The sequence below is a fragment of the Coloeus monedula genome, assembly GCF_965178545.1.
Source record: "Coloeus monedula genome assembly, chromosome: 12".
Classification (NCBI taxonomy): Eukaryota; Metazoa; Chordata; class Aves; order Passeriformes; family Corvidae; genus Coloeus; species Coloeus monedula.
The window spans coordinates 10,326,245-10,353,047 of record NC_138792.1 but is presented as its reverse complement, the minus strand read 5'-3'; the positions used below and the strand labels follow the sequence as shown (position 1 = coordinate 10,353,047).

General features: G+C 40.6%; 1 protein-coding gene across 2 annotated transcripts in view; it reads right to left on the bottom strand.

Moving 5' to 3' along the window:
• Positions 1 to 1,578: 1,578 nt before the first annotated feature.
• Positions 1,579 to 26,803, bottom strand: part of TENM1 (teneurin transmembrane protein 1) — a gene marked incomplete at both ends in the record, with an annotated part of 234,187 nt that continues 208,962 nt past the window's right edge. For both annotated transcript variants that reach the window (XM_082289581.1, XM_082289582.1), the window contains 8 exons: positions 1,579 to 2,337; positions 4,401 to 4,543; positions 5,012 to 6,232; positions 6,863 to 7,250; positions 11,408 to 11,704; positions 17,669 to 17,904; positions 20,185 to 20,357; positions 25,440 to 25,950. In XM_082289581.1, the coding sequence (XP_082145707.1) occupies positions 1,579 to 2,337; positions 4,401 to 4,543; positions 5,012 to 6,232; positions 6,863 to 7,250; positions 11,408 to 11,704; positions 17,669 to 17,904; positions 20,185 to 20,357; positions 25,440 to 25,950 (3,728 nt within the window). The remainder of the gene's footprint in view (positions 2,338 to 4,400; positions 4,544 to 5,011; positions 6,233 to 6,862; positions 7,251 to 11,407; positions 11,705 to 17,668; positions 17,905 to 20,184; positions 20,358 to 25,439; positions 25,951 to 26,803) is intronic.

Genomic DNA, 26,803 nt, shown 5'->3' with positions numbered 1-26,803 from the left:
TGCCCAAAAAACAAAGGAAAACAGAAAACTGGGGGAAAAAAAGGATAAAAAGAGAAAAGAATGCACTTTTTTGGCTTCTGTAAATACGAGCAGAAATCTTTTCAATATATTGACTATGTCTGTTCTGAAAGAAATGTGCAATAACTTCACTGTTATGGCTACACAGGCTCTGTAACAAGACTTCTAGATCCCTCTGGAAAACTGCTTGCCCATCCCCCCCTCCCTGTGTGCCTCCCCCACCCCCCGATAATCAGGTCTTTTAAAAATGACAAGCTGGAGGAAGGATCACCTACTCTGCTATGAAGTAACTGTGCCAGTAGTGCATGATACCTTGGGAAATAAAAATTTCTGTCCATGCAATATAATGCTTTTCTATGTGCTCTAGATATTGAGCTGAAAAGTGAAGAGTCATCCCCGAAATGTTCTACGTTTATCAACATATTTACTACCCACACTTAGGTTCATCAACTCCCAACCCACCAATCTTCTTCAGACTCGAAAAAATGAGTACTACAACAGGATTATTAATTTGAGATGAAAAGAACGCGATGCTTAAACCCAACAACACTGCAACTTCCAAATCATCTGTGTGAAGGCAAGTCCTGGCCCAGTGACTACAGACAGGACTGATCCTACATGGCCTGATACTGCTCTGTGAGGGCTCCCAGCTGGGTTGTCCCCAGAGCACTGGGTTAAAGTCCAGCCTGGAGCACACATGCCAGTGAAGAGCCTCCTGAAGACTACTGTGCTCACTAAGCCTGCTTTAGCTACCCCATCTCTGGCTGAAGCCTGACCAACATGGTGCCACCAAGCAGACTGGCAGCTGTGTCTGTACTGCCAGACCCTAGTAAATCCCAGTGCCGAGGGAAACCCTGGGAGAGAGGCCTGACATGCACGAGTGGACACAATGTGATATTCAGCATGGAGCAGCTGAGGGGTGGCCACAACTGAGCAAAGGCCATAGGGGACATCCTTGTACATACTGAAGACAACCCAAGTCAGATTTCCCAGGTTAGGAAATCCCTTAGCTCTTAACTCTGAGGAACATGTGTGGGATTGGTGAGCAGCTGCGAAGTTTCCATACACAGTCTGGTTTCTGTATGCAATCCCTCGAACTTATGGGAGATCTCACTGGGATAAAAGCCACCCAGTAAATACAGGTTGCAGAATCAGGCTCTGTAACCATTTAAATAACTGGTGAATTATTAAATCAACAACAAAAAAGTCGTGTTTCTTTAGGAGAAGGCAGAGCACGTGGCACTCACCCCTACCCTGCAGGGCTGTGCGGTGTCACCCCAGGCACCTCGCGCGCAGGTCGCGCCGCTCGGCTTGCAGGACTCTGCTTCTGAAATTTTTGAATACTGCCACACAAGAACTAAAAATTGTCACTGTCATCTCTCAAAGAGTTAACAAACGATATTAAAATACCATCTTCTGTCACATTTAAAGGCAGTTGGATATGTTTTTTCCTCTATATTTATATATACAGAGTTCTGATCTAGAAAAACCAATACAATAAACCATTTTACGTTTAAAAACAGGCAGTCTTTGGTGACGCAAAGGCAGAGATTTTCTTTGTTACCTTCTGCCTATTTCACTCTGTCTCATGAAGTGAATATTATTGGCACTGTCAGAAAGTTCGAGATACTGCTCCACAGATAAAACAAAATATCCATCGTAGCCTTGTACCCGTCCAGTGCTTAAAAGCTGCTGTTTCTCTCCATCTGTCCACGCTCGAATTCCTTCTTCCCCCTCCTGCAGCCGCCTCTGCTCCTTAGTCCAGGCCTGAGCCACAGCTCGCTGCCTGGCTACCTCCAGGACATGGTTCTTTTCCTCTTCCACCGTGGTTCCGTAGCGCACGTTGAAGCAGAGCGCGCCATGCTGGAGCTGGATGTCGGCAAAGCGCCTAGTCCTGCCGTTGATCACTGATGTCATCTGCGACACCGTCACGTTGACGCCGTTCTCCAGGATGCGGCGCCCTCCGGTGCTGCCAATCAGGGCCAAATCTTCCTCCAAAGAGCCCAGCTTGATGAAGTAATGGGTGTCCCGGCCCTCAATGGTGAAATGCAGGTTCTCCAGGTAATGAGCGTTGTTGAGGATGGCAGCAATGCGCCGGCTATCCTCGTTAGCCACCCCGATAATGTCAGCTGTCACTATACCATCCTTTATAGCGAATTTGATGCCTTTTCCAAATACTGAAGGAACAGCTGCAAATCTCAGTTGCTTCACTCCTTCAGAACACTTGCTATCACTGTACCTGGGTGTCATAGGAAGTTGGTCCAAGGAGATAAAGTTTCGGAGTTGCTTTTGTAGTTCACATTGAATGCCAAGGATAGTCTGGAAAAGAAAATAACAATCAAGTTTGCAGGCAAGGTACCTTGCAGTTCATCACTGTATCTAACCCTACTTGTCTCTTAATTCCTTAGAATGGATCTTCCATTTTTGGAAAGTATCGTGCACACCTATAGAACCTGGGCATATGCACAGGCTTTTTAATCACTTATGGCAGTGCTTTCTGTCTCTTGGACTCCTTGTTTCTAGGAAACAAATGGAAATGTGTTTAGCACAAATGCTATTTTTCTATTTGTTATTTTTATTTTTCCTCCCCTAGAACTGTTACTCTAACGGCTGGTTTTTCAGCCCTTGGCAGTTCAGAGAAACCTGAACTCAAAGCTATGCCCGTTCACGTGGCTCTGCTTAGTCCCTGTGAGTTTAATTACATCTTCTGTAGAACCACGGTGTGCTGGTTTGGCGAAATTTAGAAATATATCGTCTGAGAGAAGGCAGGTCTCAACCATCCCTCCCCCACCAGGTTTGGGAAAAAATAAATTTTCCTCGAAGGAAAGTGAAAGAGATAAAAACTATTTATTTAACAAACACACGGGAAAAGGAAAATAATGCTAATTAATAAAAATCTCTGCCTGTGGAGAAAAAACCTGGGAAAGTGTCAGAGTCCTCCCTTAGGCCTCCTCGGAGCTGGGGCTTGGCCCAGGGCCAGGCCCTCTGTGCCCAGTGGAAAGTTCTCCTGATGTGCTCTGATATTGGAGCAGTCCAGCAGAAAAGGGAGAAAATCCAGAATTCCAGGGAAAAAAAAAAAGTTCAACTCTCAGTCTCTCTCTGGAGAAAAGGAAACTGAAAAACTGGCTGAAAGCTGACTGGAAAAAAAACCTGCAAGCCGGGTGCTTCCTCGCTCCCCTGCCGCAGCTGGAAAAAAAGTTGCTATCTCTGTGTGACCTTGAACAAGCTGCAAACTGCTTTGAAAAAGTTTTGCTCCGTTTTTCCTTCCTTCTCTCAGGCTCAGTTTAAAGGCATAGAAAGGCACAAGAATTAATTTCTGGGCATAGGGCAGTGATATGGGATACACATAATAAAGTCACCCCAAGACACATGGTAATGAATTTTATAGCCCATTCTTTAAGGAAAGCAGGTTATGAAGGTCTTGAGACACTAGAACAATAAGCAAGCATGTCACATCTGTAGATCTTACTGCTTGCAGAAGCTAGAAGAAACTTCACTCTAGTCTTCTCTTTGTCTTTTAACACTATACCTATCACTACATCTTTTCTGTACCTTGTAAAAGCTTAACATCCCAGTGATAATTTTCCATGGACATGCTCCTACATCTGGCATGAGCTCCGACCCTCCAGCCTTCTGCGTTTGGGGGATGGTAATTGTCTTAAATGCTGGGAACGTGCATGTGAACTCTCAATGCTTTATGCTTCTCTTTCCCTTTCCTGACTACAATAGAGCAAAGGCATCTTTACAAAATCATATTTCTTTGTCAACAAGTGCTCATATGCGAAATGTGAATGCCTGCTCAGAATATTGGTAGTTGGTTCTATTGCAGTCACATTGATTGCTGGACTCTGATAGCTGCTGTCTGGCTCATTGTTACTGAAAATAAGCCCTGGAGTAAGGCTAAGATTTACAGACCCCTTACAAATACACAGCAGCATTTCTGTTTCCCACAATAATTATGCAAAGACACTGAGTTGTAAAGCTGTTTATACCCTCAGTGATTTTCCAGTGCTTGTGGCATCTTTGCTAACAAAGATGAAAATCTGCTGTTCTAGTTTTTTAATTCCACAAGATTTTCTCTGTTTTTTTCAATATTTGCACAAACACTTTTACCCTTTTGCCTATCCTGCACCTCAAATTTGGATATTTTCTCTATAAATAGCTACAAATTTCCTTCACTGTGTTGCTAAAAGCTTCTCCTTAAACCTCTCCTCCACTCTGATGCCAGTACATGATTGACAACATTAAAGTTTCTATCATTCTTAAACAATTTGCCTTGCCTATTACATTGAAAGATACAGTCACACTGTTTCCTTGGTATCCAATATTTTCTATTAAAACTCCTTCATTTAGTATTAGAAGCAGCTGAAGAGAATGCTAACCTTTCCAGGATCCCACTCCTGGGTTTTTGTTTGAAGCTGTAGAAGTTCATATGTTGTCCCCAAAGCTTCCATCTCTGGTTTTGGGAATCCAGGCAGCACGTTGTGCAACTGGAAACCAAACAGCTCTAGCCAACTTCCAATGTCTACAAAACAAGAAAAGGATGCTGGCAAAAAGACACATAAATCCTAGGAAAAGTGAAGGTAGTCTGCAGAAATTCCAGCTACGCAGAAAAAATGATTTCACATCAATTTATGTTTCCTGTACTAGCTACAGCATTTACTGTAGCAAAGAAATTATTTGGTTACAAAGCATAGCTACACTCAAATCAATAGTGTTCCTTCTATCTATTTATAATGGAAAAAATTCAAATTAAGCCGCCTCCATTCTTCCCCTAATTTTAGCACTGACAGAAGCAGCTATTAATTATTTTCTTGGTTACCATAAATGCTAAAGAAAACAGATCAGGTTCATAAGATGCAATCTATTAAAGAAATGAGTTCAATAGATTTAAGATTAGAGACTTTTTGTATGCAAAAGATTTCCGGAATGTTGAATCTATACCACAATTCAAGAAAAAGTTTTATTTTCATGAGAGATAGGTTACTTTTACCTGTAGTATACTTAGCAACGTCTTGGATTCTTCCAACTGGGTAATTATTTTCAAATGAGTAGAGATTAAATGGTTGTGGGACAGCATTCAGGTGCTTCCATATATGGTGATTTGGTGTCGTCCACCGACCAGCAATGACATCATAGTCCCGCTGACCCAGATGCACTAATTTAGTAAGAGAATCATAGAGTCCTCCATGAAAACCAATGATAACCTCAAAATCTGGATTAGTGTCCTGGTATATCTCTCCATATGGGGTGTACAAAATTTCTTTTATGACTTGGCCTCGACTGCTAAACACAGCTAGAGGTGTCCCAGTGTTATCACAAGCAACATAATATTCTTCTCCACTGCTTAATTCCATTGCAATGAGATGACCTTGCAGATCATAATATAGGGATGTTATTTCTGAGCTAGTGTGATTGTACAAGTGAGTAATTCTTATTGGGTTGGAGAGATCAGCATAAAAGAACTGTAAGTGTTGTCCTAGGCTTGATTTGCTTGCAACTCGTCTTCCCAGACCATCATAACAGTATTGCACAGTCCAGCCAGACACTTTGTTATACGCTTTGTTCAGCAAACCATTAGAGTTGTACTCAAAGATCTCATTGCCTCTTTGCCTGAGAAAACCATCTTCGTCCATTTTATATTGAATTTCCCCAAGCCTGGTAATGCGATCTCTCAGGTCGTATCTCAGAGGAGTGAGGCGCGCGCTGTTCCCATGGCTCAGCAAGTTGATGTTGCCATTAAGGTCGTAGCTGTAGCGCCACTGGGTTTTATCATTCACAGACACAGTCTGGAGCTGACCATCAGCATCGTATTCATAAAAATACCTTGTTATATTGGCATCTACACCCACACGTATGTCACAGATCACCATGCGACCCATGTTATCATACTGGATGGTCATCCAGTAAGCAATAGACTTGAGAATTTCATACTGTACTTCAATCACCTGGCCATTGGCACTGAAGATTTTGGTATGTTTCATCACAGTGGTGGTTATAACTTGGTTTAAATCGTAATTAATGACACTGAATTTTCCAAATTGCTCAGTCCTGCCAGAAACATCGACGTAACGGTACAGATCTATGGGAAGGGGCGTCTCATTGATCATCGCCTGCATGCTTGTGACACGGAAGTTGTTATAGCTGTAGTCAAATCTGGCATTCACAAGCCCTTCTTCACTAAACCTGAAGATCTGGCGACCAATAAGTGGACCTGTCCAAAACAAACAGGGGAAAGAGGAAAAGTAAGAAAAATAACGAATTCTGCCCCTGGTTTACTTACCCTACAGAATATGTTACATTGTTCTCTCACAAACCTTTATTAATGCTTGCTCTACAAATTATTTATATTTTATTAATATTTGTCTAAATGAATACTGTTTTATTCATAATTAGGATTTCTATTTACTTACAAGGTAATTCTAAACTAAATTTATTTCACATGGTGATTTCTTTCCTCATATAAAGTCCTTTTGAATTTATGTTATGTTATAGTGTAAACAGGGAAACTCGAAAATACAAACAATAAACCAACTTGATTCAGTATTTAGCAAATATCCACACAGAGGAATAAAAACAACAAAATATTCTAAGAGCTATTCCATACCATGCAATAAAAAGAAAACTGTATTTCAAATGGGACAGCTATATTCACCTATGGACATAGATACAGAGACATACACATATATTTTTCTATTGGAACATAAAATATAAGAACTTGTAGACATAAAAATAATGGAATTTCATGCCAGGTAAGTGCAGGATCAGGGTGCTGCAAATGAGGAATGAGTGTCACGTTTTAAGGAGCCAAAAACTTTAGCAAACTAGTCACAGTTAGACAAACCTGTCTGCCTGTATCTGATGGTACAGATGAACCCATCATGCATTAAATGTATTGTTTTAATAACCCCAGAAGACTCCTCGTAGGTGAACGTGACTTGCGTAGTGTCGTACAGAATCTCGGAGAGCCGGGACTGTTTGGTGTACTTGTACAGGACCCTGCGCCCTGTGCCAGGGTACAAGGTCTGCAGCAGCCGCCCATCCCTGGCGAGGTCCTGGATGAAGGCGGCGCCGCTGTCGGGAGGGGTGTAGATGTTGCGGTAGTAGCCGACAGACAGCATGGTCTGCAGGGCGTGGCGCACCATGCTGGGCATCGTCACCGACTGCAGCGACTCCGACTGGTCGTACTCGAAGATGTAGCGCCGCTGGCTGTGCAACAGGAGCATCACGGACTGCAACCAAACAGCAATGGCACGGTAAGGGGCGGATCAAGCACATGGGGATCCATCTAGTGAGTGCCTGAAGGTTATGGAAATGCTGAAACAACCATTCACTCTTGTAGTTTACTCTTACTGTCTGTACAATTCTAAGTGAAGCTTTCAGCTCCAGGAGACCTGGCCAGCAAGGTGGTACAAAACAGGAGGAGAATCATAATAAGTCTAGAGGTAAAGGCCTCCAAACTGGAAGGCAGATGTGGCTCTCAGCAGCATTTCAGCCTCATGCTGACTTGCTATGTTGCTTTGAAATATTTAGGGCATACTCTCAGGAAGCAAAAACAGAGAGAACTTCTTCCTCACACACAGGCAGAGCATCTGCACCAGCAGATGTGTCTAGAGGAGCTGGAACGGGGAAACTTTGTGCGTGTACAAGGTGTTTAGCTTTTATTGGCATTCTGCTTATTTCCAGCATAGACCTACCCCTTTTCCTGTATATCTTCTTTTAAATATACATTGCCCCAGAGTTCATAATACCTCCATGCTTACAGATGGATGAAAATAGTCTGCAGATTCTTTGGTGTGACTACTTCTATTGTTCATTTTTAATATTTAAAAAGAATATAATTTCTGTACGGGCGCCCTGTGTTGGTTAATTGTGGCTGGTTAATGAAATCTGGTTTGCTTGTCTGGCAGATGAATGTGCAAGCGCAGACTTTTTCTATTGATAATTAAAGTTTGGGTTCTGTACGCCTTCTCACCCACCATGTAAAGTCACAGTGTCACAGAGCACAAGCTGGCTGGTGAACAGTCACTGTTGAAACAAGGATAATGAAACCACAGAATGAAAAGATATGGGGGAACTGTGTAGCCTTCCCCCAGCTCGAGCAAGTGGCTTGGCTGGACCAGAGCACTGCACATTCCTTGCCTTGTCTGAGTTGTGCTGGAGCACCGACACTGCCTAGCTCTTAGCCCACAGCTCAAACCTACCAGGCGCATAAGCAAATTTGTCAGGCTTCTGCAGGATTGAGACATCATGCAAAACAAAGTCTTACATGGAACGGTATGACTACTTTGTCATAGAGTATTGGAGAAAGAAAGCAGGAAAATAGGATTTTTTCTCCTCTAAGCTCAAAAATCTTCTCTGGGAAGAAAACACCACATGATCAGCCCTGAAACATGCTAAGTAACATTGGCCCTGAGCCACTTTTCTCTGACAAATAAACCAACTGCCCATTCAAAGGGCCAGAGATAGACTCAGCCTTGGCCATCCTCTCTGCACCCCCAGCCCCCTGACTGACCAAGATGTGTCTCTTCCTGCCCTTGGCAAAAGACATCTGTCACCTGTACAGCAGCCAGAGAGCACCAACATATGCCACTCCAGGTCACCCTCTGCCAACTGGTGATGACAGACCTTCACACTGAGCATTTTCTGATCGTTTCATTGCTGCTCTGCCAACCATTCCAACACGCGCCACGTTTATTTTGTTTCCACCCTCAGTCAAGAGTCTCCAGTCTGCAGTAAACCACTGGCTGAACTCTCTCCTAGCACTGCTGTGACGCCTCTCTCTATATACTGCTCCCGTGCCTGTTTTTAAGCTGTCTGCCATTGACAGAGTATGAATAACAAGATCAGAAACATCCCCAATATAACTTTAGTGCCCCTGTGTGCCATTTTTACAGCACTTTGTGGCTTTTTCACTTTTGTCCAGGATAGTAAAAAGATAGACAGTACAAGGGCTGGAGACTTAGTATCCTCTCAAGCCTATTAGAGGATACATAAAGCGAAAAAAAAATTAATTCCCAATTCACCCTAATAATATTACAAAGGATTTTTCAACTCTGCACAAATTGGGTTCTAGTTGTTTTAAAGGATTTCAGAGGGTAGCTCATAAAACATCCAAAAAGCTGTCATTTTATTAAAGCAACCAGAGCCTGGTCAACCACATAATGATTGATACCGTATGGTGTATCAAGACAAACAGCCAGTGGCAATTACTGGGAGCTCTGCTGGGAATAGACAAATGCTGAGCATCACCACTAGATGTCATTTCTGTCCAACAGACACACACAGCCACTCATCTGTTTTGTCTGTCTGGTTTTGGAAGCGAGCTCGGAGTATTCAGGAGATTATGTAACAGCATTAATTAACTGAGGAAAGTGACCAAAACAAGAGGAACAGAATCTCATCATTTAGAATTATTTACAATGCTAATGTTGTAGTGCTTTTAAAAACCTTAATTATTTGAACTAATTTTGTTAAGGGGTAGAGATTTTTGAGGATGTACAATTAACTCATCAAGTGCTAAAAATGAAGAATTAAATAACTATGAATTGGAAGCCACCTATATAATTAAATTTTTTTTCATGTAAGGAATTATTGTTTCTTACAAGGCTTCAGAAAACCTTTAGCAATCATTACATAATCAACACAATGAGTTATTGACTTTAATGGAGCCACAAAGTTATATTTTAATGTCTAATTTTGACAGTGAATTCATCTTTCTTTCGCACAAGGAACAACACTCATGAAAGTACATTAAATAGCTGGGAGACTATTGTCCATGGTGTGAATGACTTTCCATAATTTTAATGACAGTTACAGCATTACCCAAGCTGCTACTGAACCAGTAAGCTTTTGCCACTTGCTTCCACAAGATCAGGATTTGGCCCTTTGTGTAGAATTCTAGAGTAACAGTGTTAAGTTATATGACTGAATTTATGAGCTCATCATAAACTAAGAACAGACAAAGTGGTTTGGAAAGATAAGAAGCATACCTCTTTCCAAAATTAAAGTCCATTGGGTCCAAAGAAAAAAATAAGAGATTCCTCCAAAAGGCACATTGCCCAAGTATTTGAAAGCTGTATGAAATGCCTGTTTACTTGTAATTTGCAAAAGAGCATACAGACAAAAAAAGCCCTGACAAATTTATCTGAAACAAACTTCTGAAGCTCCTGGGGTTTGCCAATCTTGTTAACACATGCAAGAACCACACTGCATGCAGACAAGGAGGAATCACATTTTTATGCATTTTTCAGTCTTCATCTTTTTTTTTTTTTCCACTGGATTAGGTTTAAGTTTTTTGAGGATCAAGCTTAAATACATTCAAAATAAGTATAGCACAGTTTATCTTAAAAGTACACATTTGGAACTCTTTAATATACAAGTAACTTCAAAGTCACTGGATTTCCTGTGTGTAATAACTCCTATCAACGTTACCTCTCCTGCCCCCCACCCTCCATAGTTTTTTCCCATGGTTTACAGGTTCAGAGAAAATGTTCTGCTAACATTTGTATGTTTTTGTATATTTTGTATATTTGTAGGTGTATTGGATAGTCCAAGATGTTGCTATCTAAAAAACTTTGAATATGAGTTCATGCTGAGTTCTGAAAGCCTTAAAAATACAGATTGGCTTTCTGGTTTTGAAAGACAAGACCAAACAAAATGTTACTACAGATGAAGATGTTCCTCCTTGGTTTATACCATATTCATCTCCATATTTTGTGACCATTACCTCTAGACACACATGGAACTTAAAATGTACAGGGAATTTAGATGCGAAGTCACTATAAAAGCAGAGCAGTAACTCATTTCATATTAATAATTCCCCCCCAAATGGCCCGCATAAATACTGCAGTAAGCTTTCTCCTCCCAGGGTCAAACCCTTGTTTAAAATGCAGCACTGAATAGGTAAGCTTGTGCTCACGGGCTCCTAATTTTGACTTAAAAGAGCTGTGTTTGTAGAGAAAAAAAAGTTCTCTTTCAGGACTTTTATCTTTCTGACTGTTATCCAGAGTAGTAATGTGATTTTCAGCAGTTAGGGTGTCCTTTCTTCACTTGAACTTGGACTGAGACCAGAAAGTTGTTTTGACCTACCAATTAAACAAACCTGAGGTGCTGATAACTTTCTTCTGAACTGAACTATGTCAGGTTTGAGCAGGTGACATGTAGGTCTGAGCATATCCAGAGACATTCATTTTTATCTAGCTATGTAATTCCATGCATTTTCTCTTTTAAAAGTCTTAAATACACTTGCAAGAGGCAGCATTATAACATAGTACAAAATATAATATAATAAATAAATACAATAAAATAAATAAATGGAACATAATATAATATAATAAACCCAAATATTTTTTATCTTGGCACAAACCCCACTTCTTAAATAATTTACCTTTTCTAGATATGTGTAACTCCATATTTTACCATCTGCCCATGTTCTGGAAATTATGTTCCCACTTGGATCATACTCCATTTTCTCAGTCCAGGTTCCTCTTTGGATATAGGTGACTAATCCAGAGTGTGAATAAGTGATATTGACCTCATTGTACTTGCTGATGGGGGACCATAAAATGGGGCGTCCTGTCTGGTCATACATAATTCGAAGAGTGAATTTGCGGTGATCATCATAAATCTTTCCTGTTCTGGTTACGTGGTCGAAGTCAATGGAGAGCAGGTTTCTGTTGTGGGTCTAAACACAAAGGCACAGTAAGGTAAGAACACAACGCATCCTAAGTACACCCAATGCAGACATGTCTGTGTCAGTCCTAATCGAAGTAAGCAATGGTTTAACATTGTGAGTTGGGCCTTACTGAAGACAAGAAAATAAAAAAGATTCAGATGAGAAACAGAAGGAAAAAAAAAATTGTTTCTTGCATTCAGTGTTATTATATTTGGCATTACAGGATGTTTCCATTGCTAAACCCTCACCTCTGCTCTCACCTTTTCCTGAATTTTACTTCTTTCTTCTCAGCTGTGGATGAACATCTTGATTCCAGCCAAAGATGTGTAGTTAAGCCCACAAAGTAAGAAAGATCTACTATCTCACATCCTCTCTTGAGCTGTATGAACATTGACAGGTCAGCTGCTGCTCTGGGACAGCCCTCACAGCCCAGGTCACATCCTGATGCTGCGAAGGGCAGAGCTGAGCTTGCAGCTCCTGCAGACCCTGTTCACCAGTGTCCTTGTGCTTCCTCACAAAACCACCCCACTCCCAGACTCCTGAAAGCCAGCAGCAGCAGTGTCTGGTACCAGCCATATTTCTTGTTGCAGCTCTCACCACATCTGGAACCAGCAACTTGCTGTGTCTGACAAATGGACAGCAGCCCAATGCTCAATTTGAAATCAAGTTCAAAACTGAGTCAGATTCATGAAGACAAAATACATTTATCCAGTGCTATCATCATCTGCCTCCTTACATCATTCACTGGGCAATCGCTATTAAACACCATTTAAATCAGAGATGTAATTTAGAGAACCATCAAATACTGTTCATTGACATGTCTTTTTCAGATCAACGCTCAATATGCTTGTTGCATTAATCTACCACATTTTATCTGATCACTCTATTCCCATGATTAACTTCCTTACAGCACAGACAATGCCAGTACAGGTGTCTGCACAGAGCATGGCTCAGTGCTTCCTCCTCTCTGAGACCTGGAGGCACAGCTACCAAGTAAATGGTTAATAAACCCTGCTTAATAATTCAAGATGTGATTAGAATGAATATTTTTTTTTCTTTCCTGTTTCTGTTTTTAGATACAAAATAATCTGAGAATCTAGAAGAAGCAGGTGCTCTTTCTTCAACAACCATTTCTGGAGTTTTATATACACATATGTCTAACTTTAATAGTGTTCATTTATAATAGCTGTAAAATACCTATATATCCCTGTAGACTGTTGTAACTATTACAATTTATGCTCTAATGATAGTTAAGGAGCCCAAGTAAAATGTGATGCTCAGTTCAACTACATTTGCTTGTATACAGACTGATGGTTTAAGTCTAATATAATAAAAGTTTTAGCAAACTTCTTAAAATATCTGAAAACAAATCCTCTTGGTGGCAAATTAACTGAAAAGCAAGTAGGAGGTACACCCTATGTCATACTCATGTATGTTCCATGTACATGTTTAATGTTCTTATTGCTATTACTATCATTGTAGAATGCAGTTAGGAGACAGAAGAGCCTCGAATACAAATTGCTTGCAATCTGAATTTCAGAGACTGTACAACAAATAAGAATGAAAACCAAACAGAGGCAGAATTAGCAGCGAAGTGGAAAGCAGCAGTAATTGAAAATTCACGGAGTTAAAAAAAGGTTGAAATACTTCCCTTATATTGCACATTTTATGTCTCATTTGTTTATTTTCTTATATTAAAGTTAAGTTTAATATAAGGCAAGACAGGATCATAAATGGGTAGGAGGACTCATCTCAATGTTGCTATTGACAAGCTGATTTCAAATCCCAGTGGCTTCATGAAACGACTCCTCCAAGATATATAAACCATAGTAAGGAGCCTCCTGAGAGTGGCTGGAACTTGTATTCTGCTATGAGCCAGTGAAAACTGGTTTCTGAAAGCAATGTCAGGTCGGAATATCAGCTAATGAAAATAGGGAGAAAATTCAGCTGACTTCAATAATGTTAGAAGTGAATAAAAAAAAAAATAGTCTTATATAGTCTATATTTTTAAACATTTGTTGACTCTACTTTCATCAGTTTTTTAGCTAGAAATTTTGCTGTGTAAGTATCACATAAACATGCACTTCTTTTGATTTAATTTCCAAGCATACCCTGTCCACCCTATCTGAGGTGTAAGTCAGATGAGATAACTGCATTCCTTGTCTGCGTTTTGATTTGAGCCAATGTAAACTCACAGACCCTGGCAGAGGACTTGGTCCCATCTTTAGAATTTGCCATAAGACTGGTAAATAATGGGAGATCATTTGTTAAGTGCAATAATGAACACGGCTGTCAAAGCCTGTGTCTGCAGGACTTTTGAACCGAGGCCAGTGAGTTACTTCCGTTGTCATTAAAAAAAACCAACCAAAAAAACCAACCAAAAAAATCCCACCAAAAATAAGTAAGACTGGCCAAGCATTCCATTTTCAATTTTGTAGACATTCAGTTATAAAACCTGGACTGCATCCAATGCCATGTTCCTCACGTTATGCAAAAGTCAGGAGGGAGCAGAGCTGCATTCTAATCAGTGTATTACTATGCATCATGCTCATCAGATTTAACAGCAGTCTTTGCTTCATTTTTAGAAGTCAATTAAAATAGCAGTTCAATTGATAAAAAAGAAGTCTTGCTAGATTAAGATTGATGTTAAAATGCCTGATTGTACATAGATTTATTATTAATATAAAATGCATACATACCCAGAGAGTGTTTTATATACGTTCAGGAAGCACTAGGGCAAGCAGTTCTGCACTTAAAGGAAACCTGTGGTTAATTTGTTTCCCACATTGATTTAGACCCTGAGATAAAGTTAGATGACTGTTCTAGCATTTCAGTTAATTTACTCACTTCTGCCCTATTTCCAGAGCAGGGAATTCACACCATGAAGAAATCCAACTTTTTAAAACCCAATGTTTCCAGCATTATTCAGAACATGCTAACAGCAGCCTCTTTCCAAAACTGGAAATAACACTAATAGAGTGATAAGCTTTCAAGATGGTTGCTAATTGCTATTAAAATTAAAAAAGTTAGGACCAGGCAGAGAAGGAAAAGCTTTATTCTGTTTCTTCTCTTCAAGTAGGTCATCCTTTATCTCATCCCCAGCTACCTGCCTTCTAATTTATACCTTTTAGCAGCCAAAGCCGTTTGTTTCACTGATGGTATCAGGCTGATTTCTCAGTAACATCTTTATACCTCATTTCTATGCTTTTTAGTTTTTTTTTTTCTCAGAAGACTCTTCCATTGTACTGTTCTTTTTTTTTCTTTAACTGAGGGCTCCGGCAAGTCTGTTCATTTCCATTGAGAACTGCTCCAATCCCCAGAGCGTTTCTTTACATGTATTTTCAAAGTTCAGCATAGCTCTTTCTGCCCTACATTGCAAGCTTTTTAACACACTTCCTATTGTGCCAGGCATGGCATATTAAGTGTTTAAATAATTTCTTTTAAAAATATAACTCATTAAAAGTTTTCAGAAGGTCTGTCCAGAATCTCATCCAGCATAAGGACTTTCAACGATGCTATTTTTTTTTTCCCAGCAGTACTCAAGGATCTGTCCACAGTAAGTCCTAAATCCATTTCATTATTTGGTGTACTGTTTCAAACACACCATAAGATGGTACTTTTGTTCCTGCTGTGCTGCATTTCCTATAATCACCAAGAAAAGAGAGCTGTCTCTGGGTAGAATCCTTTGCTGCACTGTTCCATCTCCTTCCATCTCCACTGACTCTGCATTCTGCCAGCATACCATGCAAAGATGCACTCCAGGATCCAGATATTTCTGCTGTTCTCCGAAGTTCTTCACGGTATTGACAGCCTCAGCAGTCCATCTGTCCCTTTCTCTTGGGCCTATTTACATGGTGTCTCCTTTGTGCAGAATACAATTGGATAATCTTCGTCTTTTGAAATAGAAATGATTCTATGATTCTAACATTTCTCCTCGTTTCCATTTTAAAATCCTCATTTTAGAGGAACCTGTGCTATCCCACCAAGTTCCCTCTAGTCTTGCCCTGACAGCTCTCAGAACAACAGTCCTAGAGCTCAGTACAGCCAAGGGAGTCAGTACAGTCAGGATTGCAATACAGGCAGCTGGCTTGCCCTTCTGAGCAGGCAGGGACAACTCCTAAGTCCTCTTCATCTTGGATATGTATAAAAAGACACAGCTTAAAGAAATAAGAATGCAACGTTCAAGAGCTGTGTTGCTATTGCATACTTTTGGAAGGACAAAGAGGGAAAGACATCAGCATACCAAAACTATTCTTATGCTTGTCTTTCACCTTCTATCCTCTCTCTGGATGAAGGTGAAGGGGAAGGAGGAGGAATACATGAGTGGTTTTATGCTCCAACAGCCTATTCCAGAGGTAGGTCAATCAGCTGACCTCTGGATACCTTCAGTGTTGAAATATTTCAATAAACATCTTATGCCTCCAGCCAGAATACATTTAGTCCTGACCAATTTGTGAATTTACTTTTTTTTTTGCCAGGCAGTGTTAAGGATTACATAGAAACAACTGAAAATGAGTTAAAAGAAACTGCAATCAATTTCAACAACAGAAAATACAAACTGCCTATTGGGGAAACTGTGCAAGATGGAGTAGTTGTATTAAACAGAATTGTGATGAACAACTTGTCCCTGGCAATGTAAGCAGGATAGATGACTGACTACATCCTTTGTGTTTACCATCTTATTACATAAGATTCGTGTAGAAAAATGTGCCATACTGTTATTTAAGCACAAAGTCACACAGAAAGCCTCCAGCTGAGTAGGCAACATGAGCCAAGGAAGCCACAGTTTGGATCCTGCCATCTTAACATGTTTGTCACAGTGCTAAGTTCAGCTGCTTCCCTAGACAGGGCTATGAGGCCTCACACTAATTTAGAGAGGAAGGAAGCAGAAAGTGGGCAAGAACTGTAAGAAGCTTTTGCCCACTTGCAATATCCTAAAAAGTAACTGTGACTGTCAAATCTGAACAATGCCCTTTCAAATAGGTGTTTTACATACAGTGCCCAGTCTGGCCAGATCTTCCAAGTCTTGTATTTTTGATTGAGCAGTTGAAAAGCAAACAGATGGTACACTTAAAAAAAATCTATAGTATCTCATAATCAAAATGAGATGGTTTTGATTTTTGTAGTTTTGACAATCCAGCGATTTTAATAACCATCTCTGTATTTTCAGAGCTAACATGTGTACCTTCAGACATAATTCCTATCCAGAAAGGTTGTAGTCAATAAAACAATATTTTTAAGGCCAAAATTCCCAGTTCTACTATTGGTACAGGTATTTTAAGTGGTATTCATGTGAAAACCAGAACTGATCTCATAAAAAACCTGTTTAGCAAAGCAGCAATCTCTTTGAGCCATGGTGTTATGTAATTAAATGCTAAATGTTGACCATCTGTCTTTGTACTCACAGGTAAAAATAAACCAAGGATGCAATGTTAAAGCAAGTCTTTCTTGGAGCCGTGGTGTAACCCAGCCAGAGAGAGTTGGGGGGTTTGAGAGCATGTGGCAGAGGGCAGAATTAATACAGAGCCTGTCTGGATACACAGGGAGGCTCTACATCACTCTGAATTGCAGGAAAGGCACTGGCCAGGACACCCAAAGTGTATCCTGCAAGAGCCTCTGCCCTGGGCAGCAGCTGGCCCCCCTTTGCTTCCCCAGAAGAAAGAGGGTTGATAGATCTGAGAGAGGCAAAATGTGGCTCCAACCTTCGCTCACAGCTTCTTCCAAAGCCATAATTAAGTTCTTAGTTGAAAAAGAAAAGGAAGAAAAAGTAATTATGTCTTGAGGTCAAGTCTCACAATCAAAATCAGAGATCAAACATCCCTGAGACTGTTGGAGGAGTTTGGCTTTGAAATTCAAGGCTGGGGCTCACCATTGACACAAAATTTTCATTCTTACAAAGTATAACATTTCAACATGATTTTAGTTGAATGACTTTCAAAGGGAACACTGCACTTACACAAGAGGAAGCCTTACCCTTAGCCTTCTCTCAAACGTAGAGATATTGCCTTTCGTCTGCTCTCTCCTTTGCCTCCATTCAATGAGATTTGAGTTATGCTCTCCAGGAAGGGAGATATTGCACTTCCCTAACGTGGGGCTGACAACCCCTGCTAGAATGTGAGGTTCCGTGTTAAGTGTGATTTCCATTCCACTGGCAAAGGTGACTCTCAGAGACCCGTCTGGGCTGACCCGGTAGATGTTCTGTGTGTTATCTGTCAAAAAACAACAGAAATCAGCAAACAGAGAGAAGTTCAGCTCTCCAGATCTATAAACCAAATGTTAGGCACAACAGGGCTGAGTTTGTAACCCAGGGAGGTTAGAGACAGCTGAACATCAACTGCAGTGTGAATTTTGCAAGCTGTAATCTCCAGGCCTTCCCAAGTCTGAAGAGTTTTTGATTACATTTGGCCTGATGATTTCCATTGTGAAGGTTTCCTGCAGCAGGAATCAAGAATTTTTGCTTTCAGCTTAAAAGGATGTAAAATCATAGGCTGAGTATTCACCACTGATACTGTGATGATCTTAGCATGTTGCAGGTCCCAGCAGGACAATGTACTGCTTGAACAACTGCAAGAGTATCTGAGGTCAAACAAGAAAGCTGTTTTCCAAATATCCAGGATGACAGCCATTCTCCCATTCTGTCCCTGTTCCCTGTGTGACTGTACAAAAAGCTCATTCTCTTCCCCATTAGCAGCAGGACCCTGGGGTTGAGGCGCAGGGATGATCAGCCACAAGGCTGAAGCCTGGTGCAACAGACCGACTGGGAAGTGACTGTTGGCAGAAAAATTAATGCATCAGCAGTGGTGAGCAGTGAGCAGCTCCAGAGCCTCAGGACTGTGCCACAGAGGGCTGTTGAGGGAGCTGAGGTGACCCAGCACAGCCTCCCTCTCCTCCCCAAAACTACCAGAAGTATGTGGAGGGTCCAGAGCAGGTCTCCACTGAGAGGATATGAAGGCAACAGACACTGGAGCTACTTTCCCTTGCCTGGGCACTGTAATTCCTCCTCTGCAGGCAGAGTTGTGCCACATTGTCTGGCATCTGCTCAGGCTGGGCTATGGAGGTTTCTGCAGCTCAGCTGCCACAGTGAACTCCAACATGAGCCTGAGTTTAGTGCTAACATACTAAAGTCTCACTCTTACAGCGAGACTGAACTCACTCCAGCTAGGGAGTATCCAAAGCATCCTTTTTTTTAAGCTAGTCCACACAGAACTAACTGGTCCAGCTCTTGAGATGTGAATACATGGAAAATAGTAGGGTATGCCAGAAAGTAAAGATAATTGGATGTAAGGATACCACAGCTGACTGGCTGTTCACAGGGTGCTTTGTGCTAGTTTCTCAGAGATGTGCAAACATGTAAATTATATGAATTTATATGACACATATAATAATTAGAGCTGTTCATTTCTGGCACTGCCCGTTGGCAAGCATTTTCCTGAGACAGACTTTGATAATATACTAACTTTGAAGAGTTTCAGATTTAAGGACAGACAGATCAGGCAGCAGACAATGCAGAGAGCAGATGGAGTCACTTGGACAAAGCCTAACAGGTGACACAACAATATAATTATTTCTGTGTATGCAGTGCTGTCTCTACCACATAATAGTAAAGCAGTATGAGTGGGTATCTTGTGAGGTGAGCTCTTCCTAGTTTTTTCTTATAGATCAAAACTTGAGAGAAAGAAAAGTTCTGTGATGTGCTCAGTTACAAAGCTTTTCTATAGCAGACCTGGAAAGAAATCAGAGAACTATTTCCCAGCACCTACTCTCTCAAAGCCTGAGCAATCCATTGACAACAAAAAAACCCAACAAAGACAAAAGACTCCAGATGGATTAAACTATGTAAACCCAGAACTCTGGTGATGAATCTGCAAAATCTGGAGGAGGACACTCCATTCTGGAGGACACATCCCATCTGGAGAGGCACTTCCATTAGGCAGAAAGCAATTTTTTTTTTTAAAGATATATAATATTATCAGGGAAACACTGTGGTGTCTACAGGAGTTGAGTCAAAATCTAATCCCTGAGGCAGCCACTAGCAGAGTGGATCATGTTTCCCCTTGCCTACAAATGCTGTCACCAGGACATAGAAAGAATCCACAGGACTGGCCAAACAAGGCATTTCAGTGCTAAAGTATCAGTAAAACCTGCCATTCTTCTAGGAAGTATTTCTTATAATAACAAAGCTCAGTGTATTACAGGCTAGTCCAAGTCCTCCAAACACTGAAGTAGAAAGTAGCATGTAAAGCCTGGAGACATCAGAGATTTCAATAACTAGATTTTATCCATGGGATTCTTCTGGGAGAAGAAGAATTCACTTCTGGCTTATTTCTACCTGGTAGCTCAGGAGAATTGTAGCTGTTTGTGCTGAAGCAAGGAAAAAACAAATGAACTAATTCTGATGTCTTTTTTTTGGCTAAGGGCTAAGAATACAGTAATGTCTAGGATTTAAAATGCAAAGATTAGGGAAGAAATAACAGAAATGCTTTTATTACCTTGTTTTAAAGTATAAATTGTAGAGGTAGCTGAGAAGTTTGTGGCTGTGATCACATTCTCCCTGTTTGAAGTATCAAGTTCCACTCGTGTCAGTTTTTCAACATCGCTGTGGAAGCTGCTGACTTCCCCTGTCGGGAAGGTTGCATTGGTCAGGTGGCCATCGGAGTCATACCTGCAAACATGATGTTAATGAGCCATGAAAATACACCACTACTGTCATGTAGATACCCCTAAAAGCAGAAAAAATAGTGAAAAAAGTAGGAAGCATTGTCAACACTGTCCAGTAAGTAAAAAGGTAAGAATTGGTCCATTTAGTCACTCAAAACTCATTCAGTACCTAATTCTAATTTCTACTTGGAGTCTTTTTCATTGGTGCTGGATCAAATACAACTGGGAATACTATGAGATGCTACCTACATCACTCAGCCTCTGCCAGAGGTTTCTGTGCTGCTCACAGCTGGTTGGGGTTTCCCCCAGTGGGCTGTGATGCAGGAACAAGGCCACTGGAGGTCACTCAGTGTTCAGGCATCCAACTCGCCCCTAAAACAGCATTTTTGTACCCATAAGATTAAATAAAACCAATTCTTACCTTCTGCAACACTTAAAAGCTGCCTTTTGTCACAGATGTCTGAAGTACATAATATGAGTGGTGAATGTAAAAAGGGGACCGAAAGCGTAACAATAGTGATAAAATTAGATTGAAATCTGCAGGAATTAAGTTGCCTACATGGGTTTTACTCTTGTGTTTTGTTTCCCACGGGCCTACTTAAATCAGCAGGAACTTCTCACCTAGAATCTAGAGCACCACATTTCAGTTCACCTAAACTTCATCAGTGCTAAAGAAATTCTTGTAGTTCAAGGTACTTGATTGTGAATCAGGCCATGTTACCAAAGAGTCAATAACTAATTCCAGAGCTCTGGAACAGGTTTCTAACAAGTCTTTTCAGTTCTACCAACATATTTCTCCTTTCTGATGGTTCACATGGAAACCAGCACAGAACATTGCTTGGTGCTTGATACCGTTCCATAATAATGCCTCATATCTTAAATATCTTACTGATGCTGACATGTTTTTATTCACCTAAGACAACTCACTGATATTGCAGAGTATTTGCATGAGCAAAACCAACTCATGTTCATAAAACAGAAACTCATTTGTGCAGGTAGGACAGCATAACTAAGTTTTCATTGTCTCCTCTCATAGAGCAAACATGTCCTCAGCTGGTGTATCAGCTGGCAGAACTGCACTGCCTCCACAGGAGCTCTTTCAATTCACATCAGCAGAGATTTCTGGCTATGTCCTTCCCTTTAAGGTATTGGCATCATTTCTTTAGGATCTTTATTTGCCCTTAATTAGTCAGACAAAACCTATATGCCACAGGAAGGTGAAAAAAAATCAGGATTTTTTTTCTTCCCTCCAATATAAAAAAAGAAAAATAGAGCAGCTGTTCTTTTCCAATTAAACTAATGACCTAATGAACTAATTGAACTAATGACCATCTTGTGGTTTTTTGACAAGTAAGTTGAAATTAATCAAACCTTAAATTCAAAATAATCTCTCTCCTTTTCACCTCTCACTGCCCTTATATACATTGTGTGACTTATTTACATTCTCTCCTTATGCTGGCTCTGTGCAAGTTGACTGGGTGCCACAGGCAGCGATTAAAATTGACTCAGATCACTACTTTTCATCATTAGAAAACTCCACGAACATCAGGCAGTTATATTTCATTTACTGCTTGATCAAACAGATATGACAGCTTGGTAGGTTATTTGGATTTGCTACTATACCACAGAAAAATCCCCCCAAACTGCATTTTTAAGGTGCAAATACAGCTGGTTTATTGCAATGTACTTGTGCTCAAGACACAGGATCCATCTTCACTAAGGATCCAGTTTTGCTGCTGATAGTGCTGCTGCTGAGATACAAAACTCCCTGTGTAGCTGAAAATGGGATAAACTGTTCCTGGCTGGCTGGCCAGATAGGTGCTGACTCGTAATGAGACCTGAGCACACGCCAGAGGCCTCTCACTTGTGTAGATGGTCCCACTGACTTCAAGGAGGACATTCAGAAGAGTGTCTCAGTATTGATTCCACAGCATGATCATCTAAAGGGTTTTTTTTCTTCCAGATTGCTCCATGAAACCTAGCCCTCTGAGGACAGGTTCTGTCACCTTCCACATGATGAATAGCAGCACACTGGGACTCAGCTTCTGCAGAGCAATACCCTACCCATACTAATAGGGGTGGAATCATGACATATTTCTTAATGTTAATTTGGGGCTCAGTTATGCCACTGTTAATCATGTCAGTGACCATTTAATCATGCAAATAATTGCATTGATTTCAGTACTCACATGAGGAAGTGCTCACCAGTATTTGAAATGCACACATGGGGATATTGCTTCACAATCCATTTGCATTTCTATGTGTAGCACAGTTAAGAGTTATATCATTTCAAAGGGAAAGCAGTCTAATTAATTTTTTCAGAGAGAGTTGTTTCTTGCAGGTGTTTTCTTGTCCTTGATTTAATAGAGGCCCAGTGCTTCCCCTCCCCTTTTACAGCTTTAATGACACAATATTAAAAGAAATCTAGATGACTTAAAATTGTACATTAGCTATAATTGTATGCAAGAGCTCTTTCAGCACTTCAATTCCATCAGAGTAGATGGATGACAAGTACTTTTGTAGGTGGTTTTCTACCTCTTAATAATTTCCCTCTGTGAGTGAATCTGACATATAGGTAGATGTTCTGAACAGGTCATTATCTTTGCTCATATTCCCAAGTATGTGTGATACGTGTTGTTAAACAAACTCATCCCTATTTCAGCTTGACAGTGCCATGGGTTGAACTCTTGGATGTGAATGCACATCTAGCTTAAGCACAGAAGATGATTTAAAGCAATTTGAAAGTTGCTCTTAGTTCCAATGCTACATTCACACAGTGCTCACAAGCAATTCATATATATAACTAAACCCTTCAAAATTCTAATTTTCAAAGGGAAACTGGCTATCAGTACAAAATGTGACCTCCCTGGAAACCAGTATCTGGGTAAAAGATAACTAAGGCCATCACAGCCCATGACCTATTCATGGCAGCAGGTGAGCAGCATCTCCTGAAAGCACAACTACTCAGCACAGAGGTGATTACAGCCCACTGCCCCTCTGTCTGGAGCAGATGAGGTGACATTCTGTGTTTCAGTCATTGAGGAATTCGTAATGTATCATGAAAATGACTTAAGATATTGGACTGAACATGAATATTAATGACATGACTTAATTTAATTTACATTGTTTAATTTTGTTGTTGTTTTTGTAATGCTAAAGTTGTAATTCTGTTAATTTTCCCTGACTGACGTAGGCTGGCAGGAGTGTGTGGTCGTGCAAAGCCTGGACAACTTGAAGCATTGGTGAGGACAGTGTTACCCAGCCTGTAGTTAAAGCTGGGAAAGTATGCAAAACTGTTTAATTTAGCAGAATTTCTTCGTGTTAATCATATACATCATATCAATCCTCCCAAGGCACAGGTATTTCTTCATGAAGAAATCTATACTACAGACAACGGGGGGCACTTGCAAGCAGGTAAAGCCCTTCACAAGATCTTTCAACACTTGAGCCATACTTTAAAAAGAGGAACAAGCAATAGCTGTGTGAAGTGGTTTATGCTCAATGTCAGTGGGACAGAGTAAGAATGCCAGGACTGAAAGGCACATGACTAAAAATAATCTGCTCTCCCATGCTCTAACAATCAAGGTCCTGCAACAAAGCCTGGTGTTCAGCATTCTAATAGAGATGACCTGGAGCTAATGTAAAGGGTCTTTGAAAGTGTCATTGGTCTGTGGCCTGGACTGATACCATCATCAAGTGGGGATATAAATGGGTAATTCTCAGCACTGAAATTATTAAAAGGAAGCATTAATACATTTACAGTCAGTTCTGTTTATAAAAGGCGACTCTGATCAGTGTTTGAACAGCACCAGGCTAACAGCAAGCTTTGTGCTGTTGCAAGAGAATTTAAATTTCCACCAATAGATGTTTGATAATGATAACTGAACCAGGAAGGTCCTGTAAGCGTTTGTTTTCCCACGTATTGTAAAAAAAAGCCCTCTCTAATGACTTATACTTATGCCCACTCTATTAATTTAGTCTTTGGCAGAGTAACAGAGAACAGGATGAAGAAACATCCTGTTGAATAAAAAAATCCCACATACTAGGCAGCAGTTTTCTCTGCTTTTATCCTACTTTCATTTGAAGAAATTATAATTCTAAAAACCTGTAGTGACTGACTCAACTACTTCTCCAGGTGATTCAGGCAGTAACTCACTTCTTATCAAATGTTTTTTGTTCCTATCTCACCTGGATGGTTTTCATTTTAGTTTTTGATCATCAACTCCTATGCTCCACAGAAAACAGGCACAATTATCCTCCTTAAAGACTCCAAATTAGGACTGCAATGTTAACACGATTTCCATCCAGCACTTGTTGCATGCTCAAACAGGGATTATGACAATTAATTATAAATAATGAGAAATCCTGATCCATCACACCTCTTTATAAATCAAAAATGAACTTTCTTGGGTTGTTCCTTCTCTGGGAGCAGATTGGGATGTTCTGACCCCATCTTTAAGTGTCTTGTCTCGCTTTTTAGAAGTTCTCTCAATGGTCTTGTTTATAATGCCTTTCTTACTCCCTTTATATACAGCCTTTTGCTATTACATATCCTTTTGCTACTATTACATATCCTATTGCTACTACCTTCTTCCCCTGCTGATAGAGACAAACTCACTCTTGTCTTTGAATATTCCTTCCACTGAGATTCTCAATTTCCTCTGCAACACTCCCTTCTCTGATGAGTATGCTAATTTTCCCCTTTATGCCTTCCTCAGGAATTTTGCATATTCCTGATTCATATCACAACTTGCCTGTACCACTTAAGTTACAAAAAAAAAAAAATCTCATATTTTCATTTAGAGAAACAGATTCACAATAAGAAAGTGCAAATGAAGTATGATTTCAGGTAATTTCTGCTTTACTTAACAGGTACTGTGCACAGACCTTTTACATATGACAGGTTTAGGCACCTAAGAAATGGTAGTGCTTCATTTTAAAAGTTTGTGCAACAGCACTGCTTGTCCTGTCTCACACAGTGTTAGTAGCAGGGTGTCTTTTTAAATGACTAGAACTGTCTAAAAAAGATTTAGTGTTCATTTAAAATAGGGTTCCTTGCACCAGGCAATTAATGTTGTGGACTTACTCATACACAGTTGTCCATCCGTTTTCATCGCTCTTGGTTGCTAAAAGCCCTGTGTTTCCAGGATATGTCATCAGGGCCAGGTTGTAGCCTTGGGCATACACCCTTTTCAGAACCCCATTGCTGCTTATGGTGAGCCAGTAGACCTGGCCCCCCGGCACCACGACCCACAGGGGCAGCCCACTGGTGTCCCTGCGGATGTGAACCGAGTTCCCGTTGCTGCTGGTGATGGTGCCAACATCCCCCTCCCCGCTGTAGGAGAAGTTGTAGATGTAGTCCCTGGTGATGAGGTTGAGCGTGTGCAGGTGGGTGCCGTTGATGGTGAACTGGTAGAGCTCCTGGTCGGCGGGCGAGGCGATCTCGTACAGGTTGGTGTCGCTGAGGTGAGCCCTGTTCCGGCTCACGGCGCGGATCCGCACGTTGCCCAGGTCTGCCACGTACAGCGTGTCATCGGGAGACACTGCTAGGGAAGAAGGTGCTTTCAGCTTTGCATCTTTGGCATATCCACCATCACCTGGAGGAGAAATGGTAATTTTAGCAATCTCTAATGTCCTTGTTTAAGCTGATCCCCTAAGCCTGACATACTGCTTCTCCTCAGTATCATTTACAGGTCAATAAAGCAATATCCTCTTCCAACTAATTAAATCCCTATTATCTTAGGTTGGTGCAATTCTAAATTAGTCTCAGTGAAGACAAACAGGAATATAAATTATCTAATTCACAGTATTTTTGCTGAGTCCCAAACCCTGCTGTTCAGGAAAGCTCTAATGCAAAGCTGTGAAAGAAAAGACCATGATACCTGAAGTTTCATTCCCTACTTACTGTCTGTTGGCACGTAGTTAAAGTAGAATTTTGTTGTAAATAAAACAAAAAGAAAATAAAACCCAGGAATTCAGCTAAAATGACACTGAAGGAAGATTAGTTTATACTTATTAAAAACTCAACACTACAGGAAAACAAAATAAGAACAGTAGCCAAAAAGTGCCTTGAGAAACAATCTCTTTCAATATCTCTTGACAATTTACTTGGTTTGTGTCATTTAAGGTTTCAGGAGGATTTTTGGATTATCATGGGCTGTATGTGTCTATCAAAATGAGTTTACATGAGCAGGATTTTCTGTAACTAGCAAGAAAGCAGATTAAACCTCACTCTTAGGGAAAACCACATTACTGTGTGTATTGCTGTCCTCCTCCTGACTGAGACATGAAATTGCTGGAGTGTTTGATCATACATACCTTCCTTGGAAATGGAAAAATTAGTGGATCTTTCTGCCAAGCTGATTCTGCCTTTCACCAGACCAGGATGGCACAATCATTAGATTTGCCACAGTTTTTTCATTTTTCAGCACTGAGAGTAGTTTTCCTTAA